Source organism: Dipodomys spectabilis, unplaced genomic scaffold (assembly GCF_019054845.1).
Source record: "Dipodomys spectabilis isolate Male_0828 unplaced genomic scaffold, ASM1905484v1 ptg000002l, whole genome shotgun sequence".
In the NCBI taxonomy this organism is placed as follows: Eukaryota; Metazoa; Chordata; class Mammalia; order Rodentia; family Heteromyidae; genus Dipodomys; species Dipodomys spectabilis.
The window spans coordinates 49922647-49945947 of NW_024870679.1; the positions used below are offsets into that span (position 1 = coordinate 49922647).

The window sequence follows — 23301 nt, forward strand, 5'->3', positions numbered from 1 at the left end:
CTGTATTTTAAGGCATCAACCACTCCCATTCTTCCCAGAGCCTGCTCAGAAAGAGCTCATGTCAGCCTCTGACCTAGGAAAAGGAATACCTGTAGGCTAGGGAGGTCTTTATGATCTCCTTTTCATGGTACAGCTGGAGTCAAACACTTGGAAATTTCCAGGAACATTCAGAAGAGTTGCCTAAACCATCGAACCTATGTGGAGGGATCCAGCTTCTCCAGGAAAGTGAATTTGAGTCTATATCCAGAGGAGACTCTGGCTGTCTCCCAGAACAAGTTCTGGAAGATATCCCAGCCCCAGAAGGAGGATATGCACTTCCAAGTCACCTAAGTTGATACTAGGTCTCAGCTCCACCTGACGCATCCCATTTAAAAGGGGGTAATCAGTGAGCCTCTCTGCAGCACAGCATTCACACTACAAATCTTGTTCTGTTCTGGGAGCTACTACTTGAGGCTAGAAATGAGTATGAGCATCTGTGTGCTGAGAAATGGGTCTGGAAAATGCAGAAGAGGTCTGAGTCATGGGGTTTGAAGGACGGGCTAATAGACTAGGGCTGTTCCCAGATATGGTCAGCCTTTTAAGAGTGGATGCATCCCAGCCAGGAACTAGTAGCTCACACATATAATCAGCTACTCAGGAGGCTGAGATCTGAGGACTGCAGTTTGAAGCCATCCTGGGCAGAAAAGCCCATGAGATTCTTATCTCTAATTAACCAGCGAAAGAAAGAAAGAAAGAAAGAAAGAAAGAAAGAAAGAAAGAAAGAAAGAAAGAAAGAAAGAAAGAAAGAAAGAAAGAAAGAGAAAAGAAAGAAAGAAAGAAAGGAAGGAAGGAAGGAAGGAAGGATGGAAGGAAGGAAGGAAAAAGAAAGAAAGAAAACCAAACTAGAGATAAGATTCAAGTAGCAGAGCACCAGCCTTGAGCAAAAAAGCCAAGTGAGCCAGGCACTGGTGGCTCATGCCTATAATCCTAGCTACTCAGGAGGCTGAGATCTGAGGACTGCAGTTTGAAGTCAGCCTGGGCAGGAAAGTTTTTGAGACTTTTATATCCAATAAGCTATTCAGAAAAGGCCTGGAATGGTGCTGTGGCTCAAGTAGTAGAGTGCTAGCCTTGAGCAAATGCAGCCCGGGGACAGTGCCCAGGCTCTGAGTTCAAGCTCCAAGATTGGCACCAAAAAAAAAAAAAAAAAGGTCAAGTCAGAGGCCCTAAGTTCTAAGCCCACAGTAATGGCATGTGTGCACACGCACGTGCACTTGCACACGCGCACACACACAGAGTGGGTATATCTCCCTTACAGACTTCTGCTGCCTTCATATACAGAGGAATAGACATGGATTTGCTGCAAAATAAATCACAGCAGACAGACAATGGGCTATAGCCTTTTCAGCAGCTAAGAGCCATCTACATCACCACTCACTGCTTGCATGCTCCCCTGAGTCTGCTTAATGTGTATCCCTGTGGAACAACCAGCACTAACATACCAATGCCCGAGTCATAAGTTCAAGCCCCAGCATTGACATGACTTCAGTATGTTCTTAAGCTCTTCAGGTCTAAGTTTTCCACATGTAAAGTAAGAGAATTTTGCAAGATGGACTGAAAGGATCTTTGCGAGCCTTGTGTTCCTTTGGGTGTACATTCTCAGACCCAAAAGATCCTTGGAAGAGGTGGAGTTGGAAGGGATGGGGGAGACTGACAAAGAGGTGACATTGATCAGGATGCATTGTATTCATTAAGGGCTTTACTGAGTGGCAATTCAATGGCTTAACTGAGTGGCAATTCCTTTGCACAACTACTTAAAGATAATTAAAAAAACATACTTTTAGAAAAAGATCCTTAGGATGCATGCGAACTCCTCTCTAAAATCCTACGCAACGCTGCCTGTGTCCTGGAAGGCCATGAAAAGTCACATGGGCTGCATTGTGTATCTGTGCTGGGAGGAGGGGGGATCACAGGACAATGTCCTGCCTCCAAACCTCCTCAATAGGCGGAAGCCACTGGCTTCCTCCCTTTCCTGCCTCCTGTGTGCCAGCAAGACTCAGGGCTGAAGGGAGAAGGGATGGGAAACATCCACCCAAACATCTCTAGCGCTGTCCTGGCCATACCTTCTCCTGACCCCCACCTTTCAGGCGGAGGGAAGGCTCCTTTTAGAGCCTTCTAGGCCACACTCATCCCTAGCCTCATGTGAGCTGGACTGGGGGGGCTAGAGACTGGGAAACAAGACAAACCTTCCCCACCCCTCTCCTACCACCCCTCCCATCTAAGCCACCTCATTTCCTTTTCCTCCCCAGCACCAGGGCACACTGATCAGTACAGGCCAAGAACTCAGACCACAGCAACTAAGCCCAGGCCTAGTCGGTCCTGGCTGGCCTGGGTGAGTTTCTGGAGTATGGTCTGGCTGGGCTCCTTTTTCCTGTTGCCTGTTCTCTTCTTGGCCTCTCATGTTGGTAAGTTTTCCCACCCACCTCGTTCCCCTCCACCTTATTTCCAGACTCCAAGGCCTTTATTTGTTCCTCTAAGAAACCCTGTTGTATCATGGAGACAGAGCCTAATAGTAGTTGCCATGAGCTGGGGAGGGGAAATAGGACTTATTGTTTAATGGGTAGAGTTTGTTTAATAAGATGAAAAGAATTAAGGAGATAGACAGTGGTGTTTGCACAATGTAATGAATGTATTTAATAACACTGAACAATGTGTTTACAAATAGTTAAGATGGTAAAGTCTAGGTTTTGTGTATTTTACCATAGTAAAAAATAATCAGGAAAAAAAGGATACTGTTATCATCATTGTTATGACTTTGACCAGCCAGAAAGTGCAATCAGGATGCTAGAGCTAGAAATCACTGCAGCCTGGTCCTAGCGCAGGGGTGTGGACAGCCACTGAGGGCTGAATCTCAGGGTCAGTGGGAGTAGTCAATGGCCCTGTGACATTTTCAGTGCATACTTACAGGTGTGTTGAGCTCAATTATTCACTGGACAAGATTTATTGAGCATCAAGAATATCCCAATACCTGGGGCCGGCAATCTCTAGACCTGCCATGATGCTGACCTATGGCTCCTATAGTGTTTAGCCAATATAATGTATGCAGTGTGCTCAGTACAGCATCTGGCTCTTGACAAAGCTTTCTGAACAAGTGGGCTGGTTTCTTCAGTCTGCTGTCTAGAGAACTAGAACACAGAAGCTGCCTTTGAGTGGTTTGCTGTCTAGTGGGGAACACAGGCCCAAGGATGAAGGCTAAACAGAGACAGACAAGGGGAGGGGGCGTGAGGGGAGAGGAGGCAATGAGAAGCAGGAGCCACCTTATTCTGCCTCAGGTAGCAGACGAAAAAATGGAGTTTGGAAAGATTTCATTAAGAGGAGTGGAAGTATGTGAAAGCTAGATCTAAAATACCGGAACATAATAAATTATACAGGTTTCTAGGCATTCACATACAGTGAGACCGAAGGAAGATACTCGTAGGAGAAGAACAGAAGGCACAATACCTATGTGCATCCATGATCATAGGAAATAATATTTATCGAAATGAATTCCAGGAAATGAAAACAAGAGTCTTTTTCTTTTTTTGCTACTTTTGTTTTCGTTTCTTTTTGTTCTGTTCATTTATATGTCTCTGGAAGTATTAACGGAAGGCACAGAAATGGAGGGACAGAGGGTTAAAAAAAATACAGCATTGGTACTCACCAGACACTTTGTTGAAAACGAACTATACAACTTATGGGTGAAGATGGGAGGGAAAAACTGAGAGAGAGAGCGAAGGAAGGGGTGACATTGTCCAGAAAGAAATGTACTCTTTACCTAACTTATATAACTATAATCCCTCTCTACATCACCTTAATAATAACAATAAAAAGAGGGGTGGAAGCCAAAATAATAAGTGCACATCTCAGAGGCTTTGAAGTACATAGGAGAAAAGATGCTTGTAGGGAAAGTAGTCAGAGAGATAAGTTGTGAGCATACAAGTGCTCAGGAGCATGCACATTCTCCTGAGAGCAGTGGGGAGCCATATAGGATTATAGGCAAGAGTCACAAGGTGGCTTTTGTTTGTTTGTGCTAATCATGGAGCTTACACTCAAGGTGTGAGCTGCCGCTGCTGCTACTGTTGCTGCTGCTGGGTCTTCTTCTTCTTCCTCTTCTTCTTCTTCTTCTTCTTCTTCTATTTATTTATTTTTTTCTTAAAGCTAGCAATCTACCACTTGAGCCACAGCTCTACTTCTGGCCTTTTGTGATTAATTAGAGATAAGAGTCTCACAAACTTTCCTGCCTGGACTGGCTTGGAACTGGGATCTCCAGATCTCAGCCGCCTGAGTACCTAGGATTATAGGTGCCAGATGACAGCACCTGGCTCACAAAGTGGTTTTGAGTCAGATGGATCACTTTGGAGGATGAGCTGGGAGCGGGGAGGATGTTTGCTGGGATGGTTCAGGTGAGGCTTGAACAAAAATGGGCTTGGGAGATGGGGATGGTGTCAAGGGGTTTTTAGGAAGCATTCTGCATTCTGCATTCTGCAGAATTTTGTAAGTCATCAGGATGCTCAATACTATGGATTTTAGACTCGGACAACTTGGCTCTGCTAGTTACTGACTGTATGGCCTTGGGCAAGTTGCTTAACTTCTCTGGTTCTTCCTCTCCTGGCTACAAAAAGGGTCTAATAACACCCACCTTCCAGGATAGTCAAGATGGAAAATGAGAGAACATCAGTAAAGTGCCCCTTGCATAGTTAATAGTCAATAAAGTTCCATTATTTCACAATGGTTGTATGACAGGACTCCTTAGTCATGGTCTTGGGTAGCAGGTATTCTCCTGAGTCAAATAACCCAGCAGGTTTGGGAAATACTGTGGAAAATTATTCAGGAGAAAGATTATGCCCAGTACTGACTCAGAGGTGACAGTTAAAGCCCAAAAGTGGAAGAACTTGTTCAAAGAAGCTTGTAGGATCATAATGATCATTCCTTGTAAATAGAAAGAATGTCATCCTTCAATAGAGGCCATGAAGACTCAATGGGGAAAGAGTTTTGGTAGGCTACCAGTAAATGCCAGATTTGCTCATTTATGGCAGGCTTTCAAAGGATAGTAACTAATAAACTATATGACCTTTAAATTAATTAATGACTGGATAGTTAACAAGCAGGGATAGGAAAGAGGGGGCCTGGAAGGTGTGAGGTCATGAAGCTAAGGTGGACTAACTAGCCTCTAGTTTTATGGTCTCTGCAGGCTGTGCTTCAGTCACCCAAACTTGAACAGCTCCCTCCCCACATACCATGGTTTTCATGCCATACCTTTCCCTGTGCCTAGAATGCCCACACCTGTAGCCCTCTCCTCTCCCTTCTCTTCACCCACAGTATCCTGTCCAAGTTTCAAAAGCCCTCAAGTTTGTTTTTGTTTTGTTTTGTTTTTTGTTTTGTTTTTTTTGGAGGGGGGTCCGGTTGTGGGGCTTGAACTCTAGGCCTGGGCACTGTCCTTCAGCTCTTCAGCTCAAGGCTAGCGCTCTACCACTTGAGCCACAGCGCCACTTCCAGCTTTTTTTCTTTTTGCTTATATACTGCTGAGGAATCGAACCTAGGACCTCATGCATGCAAGGCAAGCGCTCTACCACTGAGCCACCTTCCCAGACCCAAAAGCCCTTAATTTTTATCTCTGAAGATACCCCTCCACCTCCTCCTCCCTCAGGCTGGGATAAGTTCCCTCTCTGCTCCCACACAGAGCACCTCTTCAGCTCACAGCGTCCATGTCTGTCCCTTCAACTAAGCAGTGAGTTCTGTGTCAGCAAAGACCTAGCCCCAACCATGTCTGCGCCCACCTGGGTCCCAAGTCTCCCCCTGTATCTCTGGACAGGACAGGGCCAGCTTTGTTTCTGCTCCAGGCCCACCTGAAACCTCGACATATCTACTATTTCTCCATTTTTGTAATGACAAGGAGGGGGCATGGAGACACTGTGGTCTCCATGCTTGTTCCAGACTACATCTCCTGATAAGAGCAACTAGAAATGGCTCCGAGGCAAAGTTGGCAGAGCAGTTTTAAAGAGGAGCCTAGCTAAGGGGTCTCACAAAGAGGAAAGGAGGGAGCAAAGATCATTCCCTTGGGAAGCTGGACTGTCAAGGGAAGCCATCTGGCAGGAGCCAGAGGTTTATATGGTTTGGGTTTTGTTCCAGGGTAAGGGGCCTCAGGGCACCAGGAAGGGGAGAAAAGAGAGAAGGGGGGGGGGGGGGAGAAACAGAGACAGAGACAGAGACAGAGAGACCTAAGGTAGTGAGGTGTCTGGCAGGGAAGGGGTGAAGGCAGGTACCAGGAAAGGGAAAAGAGGCTCCCCTTCAGAGGGGCTCAGAGGACTGGAGCAGAGGCTCTAAGGCTAGAGGATTGGCGGAGGCTACCATGGAGTCACCGTTGTCCTCCCCCAGGTGCAGCGGTGGACCTGACACTACTGGCCAACTTGCGCCTCACCGACCCGCAGCGTTTCTTCCTGACCTGTGTGTCCGGAGAGGCGGGAGCAGGGAGGGGCTCGGACGTCTGGGGTCCACCCCTGCTGCTGGAGAAGGACGACCGCATCGTGCGCACCCTCCCGCCGGGACAGCCCCTGCACGTGGTGCGCAACGGCTCCCACCAGGTCACCCTGCGGGGCTTCTCCAAGCCCTCCGACCTGGTGGGCGTCTTCTCCTGCCTGGGCGGGTCCGGGACACGTCGCACGCGGGTCCTCTACGTGCACAACAGCCCCGGGGGTGAGTGCGGCCTGCAGGGGGGAGGGTCCCAGGAAGGATGCCCGCCCCCAACACTGACCTCACACTCCACCCACAGCCCACCTGTTCCCAGACAAGGTCACGCACACAGTGAACAAAGGCGACACCGCTGTGCTTTCTGCCCGGGTGCACAGGGAAAAGCAGACGGATGTCATCTGGAAGAACAACGGTGAGAAGGGCATTTGGTTGGGCAGATGGACGCTGGTTCTGACCACCCCTGCACTGCCTTCTCCTTCAGGGGCTTGAGCTTAATGTGTTGTTCCCTTTCTGAACAAGGGGCCCCTTTTCTTTTCTTTTTGTCAGTGGTGGGGCTTGAACTCAAAGCCTGGGAGTTGTCCCTGTGCTCTCCTGCTCATAGTAGTATCACTTGGAGCCACAGCTCTACTTCTGGCTTTCTAGTGGTTAATTGGATCTAAGAACCTCATGGATTTTCCTGCCCAGGCTGGCTTTGAACCGCAATCCTCAGATCTCAGACTCCTGAATAGCTAGGATTACAGGCATGAGCCACTGGTGCCCAGCTCCTGGGGCCCCTTTTCTGTCCTGAACAAGATCCTTTGGACCTATCAGCTCTAGCGCTGAGTCACCTTCCTACTGTACTAGGAGATGAGGAGCCAATAGTCAGCTACCTCTTAAGTGCTAAAGTGCCCACAATTGCCTCTCCCCTGAGTGTTAGCAGGTTCATGTAGCCCATCTTGGTAGGAACATCCCTCCTGGTGAGAGCAGCAGTCCCTACAAGGACAAAAAGAACCTCTACCAAGGTGTTCAACACAGGCTTGAAAAGTCCAGCTCGTCCAAAGATCTACCCAGCCCTGACTCTTGATGCCCATGGTAGACAGACCTATGGATTACAGTTGTACGCCTGCCCTTCTCCTTAACCCTATCTGACCTTTTGGCTACTGAAATGGAGAGCTCTCAGACCTGCTGTTTACATCTCAAGACTCTTGCATCCATGGGCTCCTGAGAAAGAAGTGTTTGTTCCCTGAGCTCCAGAGCCCCTGAGCTGGACAGATGTAGCAAGAGACATCATTCTCTAGATTATCAGTGCTGTCCTGAGCAGATACAAGAAGGGGCTGGGGCAAGAACTGAACATTGGCTAATAGTGTAAGCCCTGAAAGGAGAGCCTGTAGAGGAAAACAGTAGACTCAAGGGCATCTACAACTGTGCTCAGAAGTGGGAAGACAAACGAGGCAGGCAAGAAAGGAGGAAAGGCATTCCAGGAAGCCTAACTGACAAGAGCAAAGGCTTGGAGGGTCTGAAAAACCAGATGTTTCCTGCAGAGAACAAGCAATTCGGGAATGTTAGGCGTCAGGCAAGGTACAGAGAATATGGGAGCGGGTTTGGGGACTCAACTGGAGAAAAACAACTGCTAAGGAGTTGAGTTTTTGTCCTGAGGGCAGTGGAGTGCTCTGAGAGTCTGAAAGGTGAGGGGTGCTAAGGAATGTTATAGAAGAATCCCGTGGGTGGGCAAGTGGAGGTTGTTAGAAAGATCCAACCTGGAGGCAAAGTCCATGTACTAAGCAGCTGGAGGCTAAGGCCAAGGTGGGGGCAGTAAGTGTGGGGAGACGTTGGCTTGTTTTACAATATGGGGAAGAAGTAGACTGGATAGAACTTGGTGATTTACTGTGTGGTTCCCAAAGTATGAAGAAGAGGCTGCTCCCCAGCTTTCTGGCTTGGTTACCAACATCGCATGGTGCTTTATCCCCAGATCTGATCCATGGGGCATGTGGATGTGACTTGGGCAGAGGGAGGCCCGTAACCTTGCTGCGCTGAGGCCCCTAACCATTTGTATCCCCCATCCCCAGGATCCTATTTCCATACCCTGGACTGGCATGAAGCCCAGAATGGGAGATTCTTGCTGCAGCTCCAAAATGTACAGCCACCATCAAGCGGCATCTACAGTGCCACCTACCTGGAAGCTAGCCCCCTAGGCAGTGCCTTCTTTCGGCTCATCGTGCGGGGTCAGGAGCAGAGGTCGTGGGTGGTGTGGGAGGCTATGAGCCCCATGGGTACTTCTTGTGGGCTCCCAAGGATCCTTGAGCTACCCCAGTCTTCAGTCTATGTGGGAAGGTAGGTGAAAGTCAGCGGCTGAAGTCACTGTCCTCCAGGCTGTGGGCCCAGACGCTGGGGACCAGGGTGTGCCAAGGAATGCCCAGGCTGCCTGCACGGAGGTGTCTGCCATGACCATGATGGGGAGTGTGTGTGTCCCCCCGGATTCACCGGTACCCGCTGTGAGCAGGGTAAGGAGGAGGGCAGCTAGGACCCAGGCAAGAAAGAATGCCCAGCGGGGAAAGTCCTAGAACCAAGGCATTGGTGCTTGGAGGGTGGAGGTGCCTGCTAAGATGAGGACTGTGGTATTGAACAGGGGCCAGTACACCCACACACCTTCTTTCTAGCCTGCAGAGAGGGCCGTTTTGGGCAGAGCTGCCAGGAGCAATGTGCAGGCACAGCAGGCTGTCGGGGCCTCACTTTCTGCCTCCCAGACCCCTATGGCTGTTCTTGTGGATCTGGCTGGAGAGGAAGCCAGTGCCAGGAAGGTACGGACTCACTCATGGCCTCCATGGCCGCTAGGTTGGCCCAGACTCTTCACTCCGACTCTGATTTACACACCAAGCCCTCCACAGTCACCTGACTGATGGTCTCTATACTCAGACTGTTATGCAAACCAGACCCCATCTGTGTTCTCTTGGCCCCTGGCCCTAGGCCCTCCCGTCTAACCACATCTCCTCTCTCGCCAGCCTGTGCCCCTGGTTATTTTGGGGCTGATTGCCGCCTTCAGTGCCAGTGTCAGAATGGTGGCACTTGTGACCGTTTCAGTGGCTGTGTTTGCCCCTCTGGGTGGCATGGAGTACACTGTGAGAAGTCAGGTATGAGCATCTGGGTCTCTGAGACCCCTCAAGTCTAGTCAGCCTTTACCGAATACCTCCCTAGCTCCCCTCCTTGCCTTGTTATTTGCCCAATTCTCGCCCTCAGGCAGCAAATAGTCTGCCAGGAGTTCTCACCATTCAGCCTCCCATATCATGGAAGATGGCAGACCAGAGTATAGAGCCAAAGGAAACCCAGAGCAGCATGAGAATAAGGGAAGGCTTTTGGGAGGACGGAAGAGCTGAGACTGGATGCAGCGGATAAGAGAGAAATGGCCAGGAAAGAATGTGGAGAAAGCCCAGGCATTGAGACTCAGGTTTGGGTACCAGGACAGTGACGTTGAGGCTAAGGGACTGGCCTTTGAATATGTGGCCAAAGGGTTTACACATTCAATATAACAAGAGAGAATGAAAACTGTTGAAGGGACACAAGGTGGTCAGGCTTGTGTTAGAAAGAACCTTTCATGGCTGGGCCAAGTACAGAAGCAGGAGTCTGTGGCCAGGGACCAGAAAGGAACAAGCCCTGAACTGCTTTGGCTGTGAGAGTGGTGATAGGCCTGGCTGTGAGTATTAGGGGGATTGTAGGAAGTGCGTTGGGAGAGGGGTAGGAGGTGGAAGCTGAGGCTGATTTGATCTGGGGCTGAGAGCAGTTGTGTTGGACAGAACTTTGCTGGTTTCTAGGCTTAAGTGCCTAGAAGTGTTGAGGCCTCCGCTGAGATGCAGGGCAAAGAATGAGGTGAATTTCAGTGGACAAGGGTCTGCTTTATGGGAGCACCAGGATGAGTGTCCTTTCTCTCATACCAGACCGGATCCCCCAGATCCTCAACATGGCCTCAGAACTGGAGTTCAACTTAGAGACGATGCCACGGATCAACTGTGCAGCTGCAGGAAACCCCTTCCCAGTACGGGGCAGCATAGAGCTACGAAAGCCAGATGGCACCGTGTTCCTGGTCAGCCCTAATGCCACCAGCTTTACAATTGATTCCTCAGTCCCCTAACCCTTCAGAATTTTCTGTAGGCTCTGCCTAGTAGCCTGGCCATGGCTCCAATAGGATCTGGTTAGTTAGTAAGATGTCTCTGGGATCCTATCTCACCAGTAGTCCAGAAAGACTTGAGATCTGCCTCATGGCTGTACATTTTCTGTTCCTCTCCCCTTTGTCTTTCTTAGCCTACCAAATCCATTGTGGAGCCAGACAGGACCACAGCTGAATTCGACGTACCCCGCTTGGCTCTTGGGGACAGCGGGCTGTGGGAATGCCGTGTGTCCACATCTGGTGGCCAAGACAGCCGGCGATTCAAGGTCAATGTCAAAGGTCAGTGATATCTTAAGGTCATTGGAGAATGGAAAGTGGGTACAGTTGGGACTATTTGATGCTGGTCACACCAGGGATCCTCGCCAAAGGTCAAAGACATCTAGGTCACTGTCCAGCACCAGGCAAAGAAAAGAAATCTGGGCTGGGCAGTGTCAAGGCTGGAACATAGCTTGGTCCCATCTGAAAAGGGCATCCCATGATTCAGAAACTGAGGATATCTCTAGACTTGCCTTGCCTCCTACCTAGCCATGTTCCTACCACCACTGCACACAGTATGCTTTTAACTTTGTCTCTAGCATACTGTTCCATTTCTGAACCACTCCACATGGACATCTGCTTGGCTGTCCAGAACAAGTACATGCACTGGAATCAGCCAGATGAATAAGAAAGGTACTTCCAATGCCCAGGATCGCTCTCTGAATAGAGCACCCCTTCCCTGGACTAGGCATCCTTTTACCTCAGCACCATCATCCCTGGGCAGCCCACACTCCTGACCACCACCAGGCTCTACTTGACCTCTGCCCCTACCTCCCCTCCTCTATATAAGCACTGACCTCTTTCTCACCTCCACACTCTGCTTCTCAGTTCCTCACCATGCCCACCCTATCATCCTGATCCATCACCAAGATCCACCTTCAGCCGACTCCCCCCATCAGCCTTTGCCATCCCAGGCTTCAGGCTCACACCTTCATTTGAATGAGATTTGAATTCTTTCTCTAAAAATTCCTAGCTCCTGAACTGGGCAAGTGGCCCAAGGGATAAGAGTATTTTCCAAGCAAACTTAAGTTTCTAAGTTCAATCTCCAGGACAGGGGGTGGGTTTGGGTGTGTACTCCTAGCCCTGTTACCTTGAGGTAGTTTCTCTTCCTCTTAAAAGGACTCATTGGGTAGGGCCTGTTCTGGGACTAAACTAGATGATGCGTTTAAGTAATTAGCACACCGTCTGTCTGACACAGGGTTTGTGCTCAGTATATACTGATAGTTATTATCATTTAAAATGGCATCTACTTCCAAGACGCCAACCCTTGGGACTCCTACCTGTGTTTTGCAATTACCTCTCCTAACCCCAGAGCTGTTTGGTGGGATCTCCATGAAGTTAGGTGGAAATTCTGTGGAAGTCTTGTTCTAAAGTCAGCATGGTTGTTTAGTGGCATATGACTTAGGGGCCCAGCTTAAACCCAGCTACCTCCTGTATAGCTGATCCTGCATGAACAACATGAACTACAGGCTTCTCAAGATCCAAACTGAACTTCATTTCCCTCACTAAATCTGCACCTGCTCCCAACATATTCGTTATTGCCTGATACTCCTTCAGCTTACTACTCTGCATCTTCTGTTCTCCATGCCTATCTGCCTACCTCCTTCCCTGCTGCCTGCCTGCCTTTGTTCCTTCATATCCTCAGTGGAATTTTTTTAGAAGAGGCAAGAAAACAAAAGGCATTCATACAATAATCTGGAGAGAAAAGCTGAGGCCAGAATAGAGACAGTGACCATGGTAGAAGGGGGTAGAGTTGATTTGAGGAGTCCAGGTCAGGTGCCCTTAGTTATTCAGTATCTCTGAGCTTCAGTTTTTCCATTTATACCACTGAAGCAGTGAGCCCCACCTAAACACTACCTGTGACAGTTAGAGGTTAAGCTTATGGAACACCAAGGGCAGAGCAGACAGTTCATCTCTGGCACCTCTCACGGGGAGGTGGAAGAAGAGCAGAGAGCACCCAGAATGTCCCCTGCCTTGTATTCCAGACCCTTCTGTCTATCTTTCTGTGTGGACACAGTGCTCTTCCACAACCCCTGTCTGACCATGTCACACTCTCACTTCACATCTTTTGAGAAACCTATGTCCTTATAGCTGTGTCCTATGCTCCCCAAGCTGTACAGGCAAGAGAACTATGTCCTTGGGCCCTAGTCACTTCCGGCATCTGTTGAACTTGGTCTTTTCCCATCTAGTCCAGAGGATCTTCAGATCCAAACCAATACATAGAGATGTCCAAAGCCCAAAGCAGTGAGTCTTACCCTGAGTCTCCTGGCAGTACCCCCAGTGCCTTTGACAGCACCTCGGCTCCTGGCCAAGCAGAGCCGCCAGCTCGTGGTCTCCCCACTGGTCTCATTCTCTGGAGATGGACCCATCTCCTCTGTCCGCCTGCACTACCGGCCCCAGGACAGCATGATGGCCTGGTCTGCCATTGTGGGTGAGTGGGAAGAGTACTAGGGAAGTATAGAGCTTGGAGGAAGTGGGAGGGTAAGGTGAGAATGGAAAGGGAGGGAGGGTGGAGTAGGGGGTGGGGCATGGTGGCCTCAGAAAGCAGCTGGGACTAAACATATGTGGCATGCTCTACCCACAGTGGACCCCAGTGAGAATGTCACATTAATGAATCTGAGGCCGAAGACAGGATACAGTGTCCGAGTACAGCTAAGCCGGCCAGGGGAAGGAGGAGAGGGGAACTGGGGGCCTCCTACCCTCATGACCACGGATTGTCCTGGTGAGAAGCTAAGAGTTATTCTTCCCTATCTCCCTCAGGGGCTACTGCCCTGTCTACTCACAGTTGTTACATCCTATCTAGCACAGGAGTTCCTCCCTACCCTATAAGAGCTTTTCCTACCCTGTCCACTGGGAATCATTGCCCCATCCAGCCCCAAGAACCCATTTGACAGTTCTGACCCTTGATCTCTTGGCCCCAGAGCCCTCGTTGCAGCCATGGCTGGAGGGCTGGCAGGTGGAGAGCCCTGACCGGCTGCGAGTGAGCTGGTCCTTACCCTCGGTACCCGGGCCCCTGGTGGGTGACGGTTTCCTGCTGCGTCTATGGGATGGAGCACGGGGGCAGGAGCGGCGGGAGAATGTCTCGTCCCCCCAGGCCCGCACTGCCCTCCTGACTGGACTCACACCTGGCACCCACTACCAGCTGGATGTGCGACTCTACCACTGCACCCTCCTGGGCCCTGCCTCACCCCCTGCACACGTCCTTCTGCCCCCCAGTGGTATGCTCAGGGCGAGGTGAAGGGCTGGGGATGAGGATGGGAAACATAAAGACCCTGGAGACTCAAGAGACACAGGAGGTTTCGGGAGACTGGGTGGACATGGAGAGAATGTAGGATGTATCTCAGGTGTCAGACAGGACATGGAACCTAAGGAGGATGACTCCATCACCAGAGCATATAGGATGGGAAGGTCATGGTTTATGTGAGCCTGAGTAATGGGGAGGGCTTGATGGAGTTTGGGGAAACAGAGAGAGAAACAGAGATACCAGAATTAGAGGAACAAGCAGCATAAGGCTGAATGTGGCCTAGGAATAAAGATTAATCCATCCAAGATTGGGAGGATGGAGGAAGGTGCCAATGTGGTTCCCATTCTGGGGTTCCCAGAGCAGGGGGCATAGCGGAATGAATGTGAATGACCACTCAGCTACTTAGCTGGTCCAGTCTGGCTCTGCCTTCTCACTCCCCTCTCCCTAGGATCTCCAGTCCCCCGGCACCTCCAGGCCCAGGCCCTCTCTGACTCTGAGATCCAGCTGACATGGCAGCGACCAGAGGCCCTCTCTGGGCCTATATCCAAGTATATTGTGGAGGTTCAAGTGGCCGGAGGCTCAGGAGACCCACAGTGGATGGATGTGGACAGGCCCGAAGAGACAAGTACCATTGTCCGTGGCCTCAATGCCAGCACACGCTACTTGTTCCGTGTGCGAGCCAGCGTGCAGGGTCTTGGAGATTGGAGCAACACAGTAGAAGAGGCCACCCTGGGCAATGGTGAGAGGGAAATGTCCAAAGGACTCCCGGGCTCTGGAACTGGTTGGGTTCCACCTCACCCCCCCTATCTTAGAGCTAAGCTATGACATCCCAGGCCCCAACCAACAAGTGACACAAGCTCTGAGCTAGCTGGAACAATCATACAGCTCCCCATGGCCTCTTCATACAGATTACCTCCCCATGTTCTAGTGCTGGGATCTTTCATCTTTTCACCCATTTTCCTCTGTGGGTGGCCTTACGATTCCTCAACGCAGGCATCCCCCAATCTGTTCCTCATTGTGTCCAGGGCTACAGAGTGAAGGCCCAGTCCAAGAGAGCCGGGCAGCTGAAGAGGGCCTAGATCAGCAGCTGATCCTGGCTGTAGTAGGCTCCATCTCTGCCACCTGCCTCACCATCCTGGCTGCTCTACTAGCCCTGGTGTGTATCCGTAGAACCTGCCTACATCGGAGGCGGACCTTCACCTACCAGTCAGGATCAGTGAGTGTCCTTGGCTCTGCCCTTTGTTTTTGTGTGTGTGTGTGTGTGTGTGTGTGTGTGTGTGTGTGTGTGTGCGTGTGTGTGTTTCTGCCCATACATATGCAGATACTTGTACACAGTACATTAACTTAGGTGTTAATGTTACACATGTAAGATTGCACTCAACAGTGCAAAATACCATTTTCTTTCTTCTTGTAGAACTGAACTCAGCTGGAGCCCATTTGCATTTTAGTGGTGAAATATTTAACATTTTCAGCTCAAGAGAACTCAGTTTTGTTTGTATTGTAACCTTGGCCAACTTCAGGCTTGGAGGTGATTAATTTGAGATTCTCCTCCCATTCTTGAACTTTCCCGTGGGAGTGCTGCCAGCCTAGATGGCATGGTAATATCCTAGAGAGGCAACTGGGTCTATTCTTACAGGCTCTCCCCGCTTGGGAACCAGCCTCTTGTCCTCACACATCTGGGCCTGAATTGTTCTCCTGCCAACAGGACACTCAGGCTGTGGACTCTTATCCTAGCCTCCATTCTCCCAGATCCCAAAGCCCTCTGTAGAAACTGCTCTGTGCTTGCCTGTACTCTGCAGAAGGCAGCAGTATAGGGCTGTGACCCCAAATAATATAGCTGGCTTTGCCCCTCTAGCATTGCCTCAGTCTTCACACATGAGAAGCAAAGTATGTGTCTTTTCTTCCAGGATTCCCTGCTAACCTGCCTGAGTTTTCTGTCTTCCTGTAGGTCAATCCTCTGGCCAGCTATCTATGTGAGGTGAAGGAGGGGGGCTGGCATCTCTCAATATCACCTCATCATACTGGGCTTGTCTCTTTTAAACAAGTCCCATTGTTGTCATTGGGATCTGAACTCTACCCTTGACCCCACAGGTCTAGTTCTTGATATCTGGAGCCAAGCTTTAACATTTAAAAGAAAACAAACAAATAAAAAACAACAACCCTCTTCTCTCTTAAGGGTTGATTCTTGTGATAGAAAGCCCAGTGTCCAAGGCCAGTGACTCTGCCATGCCTTTAAAAAATCCATCCAGAGTTTCAATTGGCTTCTTTGTTCAGACGATGTTGTCTCTGCTTCTGAGGTCAGCACACACAGAAAGCCATCACTGCCAGGGGGCCAAGGGGGAGGGTAACTGGGACAAACATTGAGGAAAGGCAGTGAGAAAGCAGCCTTTAATGCACATATGATCCTAACACATCAAGATGCATCCCTGTTACATGTGCTTGCATACAGCAATGTGTGGATATGAATGCGTGTGCATGTGTACCAGCGTTTCCCAGTGTGGGTACTCCATGCATAATGAATGTGTCCTTGTGCATCCTCAAGGTGCTCATAGGTGTGCATGTGTAGGTCTGTATGCATGCATCTGTGTATGGTGAGGCCACAGAACATGCTGGTGCATTCTGATGTGTGCCTTCAACCATCCATGTTTTGTGTACATCCGTGTGACCTATGTCCCCAGCTTTGCCCATCAAACTGGGGATTATTTCATCCCACCACAAGTTTGTGGTGATCCTCCTTCTGGTTCTCATATTGCAGCTCCTTGGTCCTGGTCAGTGATCCCCTCTCCTGCCATCAACCTGGCCCAGACAGACCTCCAACTTCATACATGGAATGTCCATTCTTCTTTGTTAGGGTCCTGCTTTCTTCAGGTCCTGACTTTAGAGCTATGGCTAGATGCCAAGTGGGTGAGCAAGAGTAATCTCTGCTTCTATTACTGTGGGGAAGAAAACTCTAACACTGGCTCTGAGTATCCAAGGGCTTAGTATGTAGGAGATGCTCACTAAATGTACTCAAAGCCGTCATCTCCCCTGATTGGGGTTTTAAAAAAAAAGCCTACTTGTAGGATTAGCACAATAATGGGAAGCTCACTACTTTCCAGTACAACTCACTCTAGTTCTTTTCTGTTTTAAATGTCAAAATGCCATCTTTCTTTCTATTGACTCACCTGGCAGCGTTCTAATGACTTCCCCGTAAGTCCTGGTTCTACCTTCTAGAGCTCCATACTCTAAACCTCCAGCTTGTTGCCTCAGCATTTCTCTTTTGGGATACCTCTTCAGCCAACCACCCTCCTGTGGCTCTCTTACCTCTGATTCTGTGTCAGTTTAAGTCTCTGTCCCAAGCTGAGCTCCAGGGTGCCCTCTGTCCATTTTTCCTTGTATTCCTGTCCTTGTGTTTCTTGTGTCTTCCCATTTGTCTCATCCCATAAAGGGAGAAGAGACCATTCTGCAGTTCAGCTCAGGAACCTTGACCCTGACCCGAAGGCCAAAACCTCAGCCAGAGCCCCTCAGTTACCCTGTGCTTGAGTGGGAAGATATTACCTTTGAGGATCTCATCGGGGAGGGGAACTTCGGGCAAGTCATCCGGGCCATGATCAAGAAGGATGGTCTCAAGATGAATGCAGCCATCAAAATGCTCAAAGGTGCCTTAACCCCAGCCTGACCCTCTGTCCCCCAAAGATCCCAAACCCACCTTGTTTCTACCAGCAATTGCCTCTAGGCCTCAACAGCCCATGACCTTTCTCCCGATTTATTTGTGGCAAAAGTGACACTGGACTCTTTACACAGAGTATGCATCAGAAAATGACCATCGGGACTTTGCAGGAGAACTAGAAGTTCTGTGCAAATTGGGGCATCATCCTAACATCATCAATCTCTTGGGGGCCTGTGAGAACCGAGGTGAGCTCTCCATTCATCACCTACCCTTTTCTTCTAAAGCCCCACCATTGGCCATTACTTCTATATCAGTGGCTTGCAAAGAGCTGCTCAACCACCTATCACTCCATTCTGCTGCATGCTTCACATTTCCCATCTCTTACCATCAGGTACTGCTCACACGGTCTGTTTCTGAATCACCACCCTCTATCTCTTCACTTTCCAGGCTACTTGTACATTGCTATCGAATATGCCCCCTACGGGAACCTGCTAGATTTTCTTCGGAAGAGCCGGGTACTGGAGACTGATCCAGCTTTTGCCCGAGAGCATGGCACAGCATCCACCCTTAGCTCCAGGCAACTGCTGCGCTTTGCCAGTGATGCTGCCAATGGCATGCAGTACCTGAGTGAGAAGCAGGTATGTGTGAGTGTGGGGGGGGCAGGGCCTGAACCAACCTCAAGAGGCAAAATGAGTGGCTCTTCCTGGGTAGGAGGGCTGAGGAACAAGGAAAAGGACATGACTTCGGATTCTAGACCACTGAAGGGCCATCGTGAGGGAGCAGCGAATGAGAGGCAGGCTGGGGAAGGTACAGCACCTGAAGGACCTGAGGGAAAGTCTGCTCTGTTGGAATGGACAACTGTGGATGAGAGGCCATGAGAGAAGCCTGGGCAGGAAAAAACAGTCTAGGAGCTATCATCTCCAAGATGCAACTCCAGCGGGGAGTGAAGGGTAAAAGGAAAGAGGTGGGGGGACTGCTCCCAGAAGAGAATTTGAGCCTAAGGAAAGTGAGCCAGGCACTGGTGGCTCACACCTACAGGCGACTCAGGAGGCTGAGATCTGGGGATCACTGTTCCACACCAGGCCGTGAGCCTGGGCAGGGAAATCAATGAGACTTTTATCTCCAATTAACCCCCAGAAAACCAGAAGTAGAGCTGTGGCTCAAAGTGGTAGAGCACCAGCCTTGAGCAAAAAAGATCAGGGGCTGGGCACCAGTAGCTCACGCCTAGCTACTCAGGAGGCTGAGATCTTAGGGTCACAGTTCAAAGCCAGTCCGGGCAGGAAAGTCTGTGAAACTCTTATCTCCAATAAACCATTAGAAAACTGGAAGTGGCGCTGTGGCTCAAGTGGTTGAGCGCTCACGTTGAGCTGAAGAGTGCAGGGACAGCGCCCAGGCCCAGAGTTCAAGGCCCTGAGTTCAAACGTTCAAACCCCATGACTGACAGACAGAGGTGTGTGTGGGGGGTGGGGAGGGGAAGGCATCTCACAGAGTTAAATTTTGAGGGCTTTTGAAAGTTAGGAGCCAGAGCCAGTACAGGAGGAGAGGCTGATAGAGAAGACTCTTGGAGGATGGCGGAAGGCCACGAGGGAGGGCTCTCCAGAGAGGCTCAAAGGGGGCCATCATCAATGGGGAGACGGTGAGAGAAAGGGAGTAGGAAACATGGCAAGAAGAGAAAATGTGCTGTAGTCATTATGGTCCTAAGCAGAGGGATACAACCTGCACATGGCCAAGGGGACAGGTCACAGGAAGAAGGGAAATGCTAGCACTGACCTTTCCTAGACAGGTCAGCTTATCCAAGATTGAGACCTATGTGGACAGGAAGAAAGGCTGGAGTTCCTAAAGGCACCTCAGATATCCACACACAAACCCCACTGTACTCAAGACTGATGATCTTGAATTCCCTCACTCTTCCCTTCCCTGATTTCGGACTTTACCTGCAGTTCATCCACAGAGACCTGGCTGCCCGCAATGTGCTAGTTGGAGAGAATCTGGCTTCCAAGATCGCAGACTTTGGTCTTTCTCGGGGGGAGGAGGTGTATGTGAAGAAGACTATGGCAAGTTTCATTCAGCCCTCCCCCTCAGAGCCCCTGTCTAGACCCTTCCTCTACCCCTGACCCCAGACTCATTCTCTCCCAGGGCCGTCTCCCTGTGCGCTGGATGGCCATAGAGTCTCTGAACTACAGTGTCTACACCACCAAGAGTGATGTGTGAGTGTGGGGGTGGGAAGGGGCAGGAAGCCTTGGCCTTCCAACATCACTTGGGCATAAAATAGACAAAAGTGAGTAGTCTAAGGCATGATTGGGGCTGTTGGGTGTGGTCCAGATGTGACATAGATGCATGTTGAGTATACCTTGGTAGAGTCCAGCACCTTAGACACTGGGTGGGGACCATCTGGAAGGAAGTTTTATCGGGGAAGGTGTTTTTGAGGCAGGGACAGTTTGGGATTTTGTTTCTGTGCGAGATTGAGGCGATGCTATGGGTAGTCCCTTGGATAGCTGGAGAAAACACTCAAGAAGTATGTTAACCTTCTCCCACAGGGCAAACTCATGATTTCCTGAGCATATTACCAGCTTATGATCCAACTTTTTCTGGGCTCCCTATATTAGATAGCTATCTTGGCACGCCCCTCCTCTGACTCTAGAATGTCCATCTCTGTCTAAAGCTTGACCTGCCCAACTTTTTAGATTTGTCTCCTGCTCTACTCAAGCCCTGAACCCTTTCACCTGGCCTGGCCTGCCCTGCCCTGTTCGTTGTCCATCACACTGACTGCCCCCTTGATCACCATGTGCCTACTTTCTGCTATGCCTCAAGACCTCTTAGATTCCCTCCCCTTACTAGAACTCCTTGCCTTGGCCTTGGCCTTGACATATACCTACATGGAGTTCTTTACTCTGTGAGATGTAGGTAAGAATAAGGGTTTTGGAGACCAACTGACTGGATTTGAATATCTGCTCTGCTGCTTGTCAGCTGTGTGATCTTGGGCAAGCTAGCTAATCTCTTGGTGCTTCTGTGTCTTCATCTGTAAAATGGAGTAATAAGGGATGGGCTTACTGGTAGAGTGCTTGCCTAGCATGCATGAAGCCCTGGGTTCAATTCCTCAGTACCACATGAACAGAAAAAGTCTGAGTGGTGCTGTGGCTCAAGTGGTAGAGTGCTAGCCTTGAGCAAAAGGGTTCAGGGACAGCATCTAGGCCCTGAGTTCAAATGTTCAAAGAGAGACTTAGGGATAGTGCCCAGGCCCTGAGTTCAAGCTCCAGGATTGGCAAAAAAATGGGGTACTAATAGAGCCTTTATTATAGAGTTGGTTTGAGAGTTAAATGAACATATGTAATCAGTGCATGGACTATAGTAAATATTCAATAAAAATGCAGTTCTGTTGAACCCAAAGTCAGAGGTTATTAATGGAGTATAGATGGCAGCTGGTCAAGGCCAGGTGCTTGCAGAGTAGACACATGCAGGGTCTGGAACGGGGCTGCACATCCTGGGTAGATACAGACTAAACTACTGGGCCCCAGGTCCTGGAAGGCAATCAAGTCTAACCTTCTCATTTCAGCTGGTCCTTTGGAGTCCTCCTCTGGGAGATAGTGAGCCTTGGTGAGTTCCCCACCCAGTTTCCCAGAGCACCCCACCTTACCCACGGGGTTCCCCTAGACTGAAGAAGCCTTATTCCTCCTGCAGGAGGTACCCCCTACTGTGGCATGACCTGTGCTGAGCTCTATGAAAAGCTGCCCCAGGGCTACCGCATGGAGCAGCCTCGAAACTGTGACGATGAAGTGTGAGCCACTCACCCTTGAGCTCTAGGACCTCATGTCTGTGATGAGTAACCTTGATTTTGAGCCCTGGGACCCCACCCGGTGACAGTGGCCTGACCCTCCCTCCCAACACCTGTCTGTAGGTACGAGCTGATGCGCCAGTGCTGGCGGGACCGTCCCTATGAGCGCCCTCCATTCGCTCAGATTGCACTGCAGTTGGGCCGCATGCTGGAAGCTAGAAAGGTGAGGGGCTGGGCAAGATGGGGGTGGAGGCTCACCAAGCTCACAGGAGTGCAGGGCCACTGAGTCCCTGTCCCCACCACACTGCTCACCCAAACTCCCTCAGCTGGAGCTGTCATTACAGCCGGGCTAGGCCCAAAACTCAGCCCCCTTACAGGCCTTGCTGGGTTAGACCCTAGGCCTATCTACAGCCTTCCAGGATTGTCAGTGTTTAACCACAGCATCAACCCTTTCTCCCACCCCACAGTCCCAGACTACTTGCCTGTCCTCCTCTGCTGAGGCCATCAGTACATTGTTTTCTGGTATCATTCTCCTTACCTGGCACAGAGCCAGAGAAGAAGGCATGAATGGCCCACTCACCAAGGATAGATAGGTGAATGAATGAGACAGGAAAGGCTCAAATGTGAAGGAGGGAAGTTAGCAAGTAGATAAGATAATCATATGAATAAGTGTACAACTTAATAATGGAATCTAATAACCAACCATGTGACTAAATGACTAAGCAAGTAAATATATGGAGAAATACATCAAAATGAGTGAAGATGAAAACACTCCTTCATATGATGAGAGTCATATTCATCTTAAGTAATACTCATGATGAATTCATGATCAGTCATATAAATGATAGAATTGTCAACAATAGCCATAGAATTGATGGCTACATGAATGAATGAGTAAACAAATGAACAAATAATTGATGGGATGAGTGCATAGAAAGGCCTCATCTAACACTTGTGTCTAGGGCCTCTCATCTGAGATTCCCAGCTATGGTCTGATGCCCTCACTGCTCTGGGCAGGTATGGACTACCCTTGATCATGGGGCTAACTTGAATCTGTTCAAATCAGTACCAACTACATGAAAGTCAAGGAGTTCGAGTCCAGAAGTGGTTCATACTAAAACTTGCTTTGTCCCTAGGCCTATGTGAACATGTCGCTATTTGAAAACTTCACTTATGCGGGCATTGATGCCACAGCTGAAGAGGCCTGAACAACCCTGCCTCTCGCCAGAACCTCGCTCTGCTGGCCGGAGCAAAATACTCTCCAGCCTGTGTCTTCTGTCCCGTCTAGACTTGGACCTGAGCTGCCTCAAAGAATCATTTTAATTTAAGGGGGGAGGAGAGGAGACCCAGGAAAGGGGCAGCTGAGGAGAACAGGGTTCCCCCATCCTTTGCAGCTGCTCTTACGGCTACCCTTCATGCCCTTCTTTCCCATTTAGCTGCACCATATATGTGCTGCCCATTCTGCTGATCCCTAAGCCCCTACTTCAACTCCTTTGCCTAAGCCAGCCCACATTCCACTAACATGTCTGGTTCAGTTATTCCTCCCTCACTGCCTTGTACTCAGAAAAAATAAACGCTCTGAGAAGCTGCAGCCAATGTCTACCTTTGACTGATGGTCAGTGAGTGGAAGGAGCTAAACACAAGAGAAACTGGATTTCACAGGAAAAGAAGTGCTGTCCCTGGACACGCTGTCTGGGACCCAAGCACTCTGAGCAAATTGTCTCTTCATATGGGTGGGAGAAGTTCTAGGGCTCTCTGGATACAAACTCCACGAGTCCCCAGCTCTGTCTCAATTTTGTCCCTCACTCCCTCCCTGCTCTCCAGCCTCCTCACCAACATGTTCCCTTGTATCTGTGGATAGCTGCCAACCTTGGATTCTTTTCTCTGTCCAAACACAATCCATGCCAGCTGGAGCCCAGTTCACACCAATATTCAACATCAGACATATTGTGACCTGTCTCTAGTTTCCTATCTTCCTG

General features: G+C 49.7%; 1 protein-coding gene across 1 annotated transcript; it reads left to right on the plus strand.

The window, feature by feature from the left end:
• The first annotated feature begins 2285 nt into the window (after window positions 1-2285).
• On the plus strand, window positions 2286-22913 carry Tie1 (tyrosine kinase with immunoglobulin like and EGF like domains 1). The gene is made up of 23 exons (XM_042678112.1): window positions 2286-2441; window positions 6391-6708; window positions 6785-6895; window positions 8529-8684; window positions 8832-8963; window positions 9120-9260; window positions 9462-9590; window positions 10392-10537; window positions 10756-10900; window positions 12930-13088; window positions 13242-13379; window positions 13579-13875; window positions 14350-14640; window positions 14927-15117; window positions 17329-17539; window positions 17685-17795; window positions 17998-18188; window positions 19491-19604; window positions 19687-19757; window positions 21104-21144; window positions 21229-21325; window positions 21446-21545; window positions 22459-22913. Exons 1-23 carry the CDS (start codon window positions 2384-2386, stop codon window positions 22528-22530), a joined length of 3420 nt encoding a protein of 1139 aa, XP_042534046.1. The 5' UTR covers window positions 2286-2383; the 3' UTR covers window positions 22531-22913.
• Window positions 22914-23301: the final 388 nt, after the last annotated feature.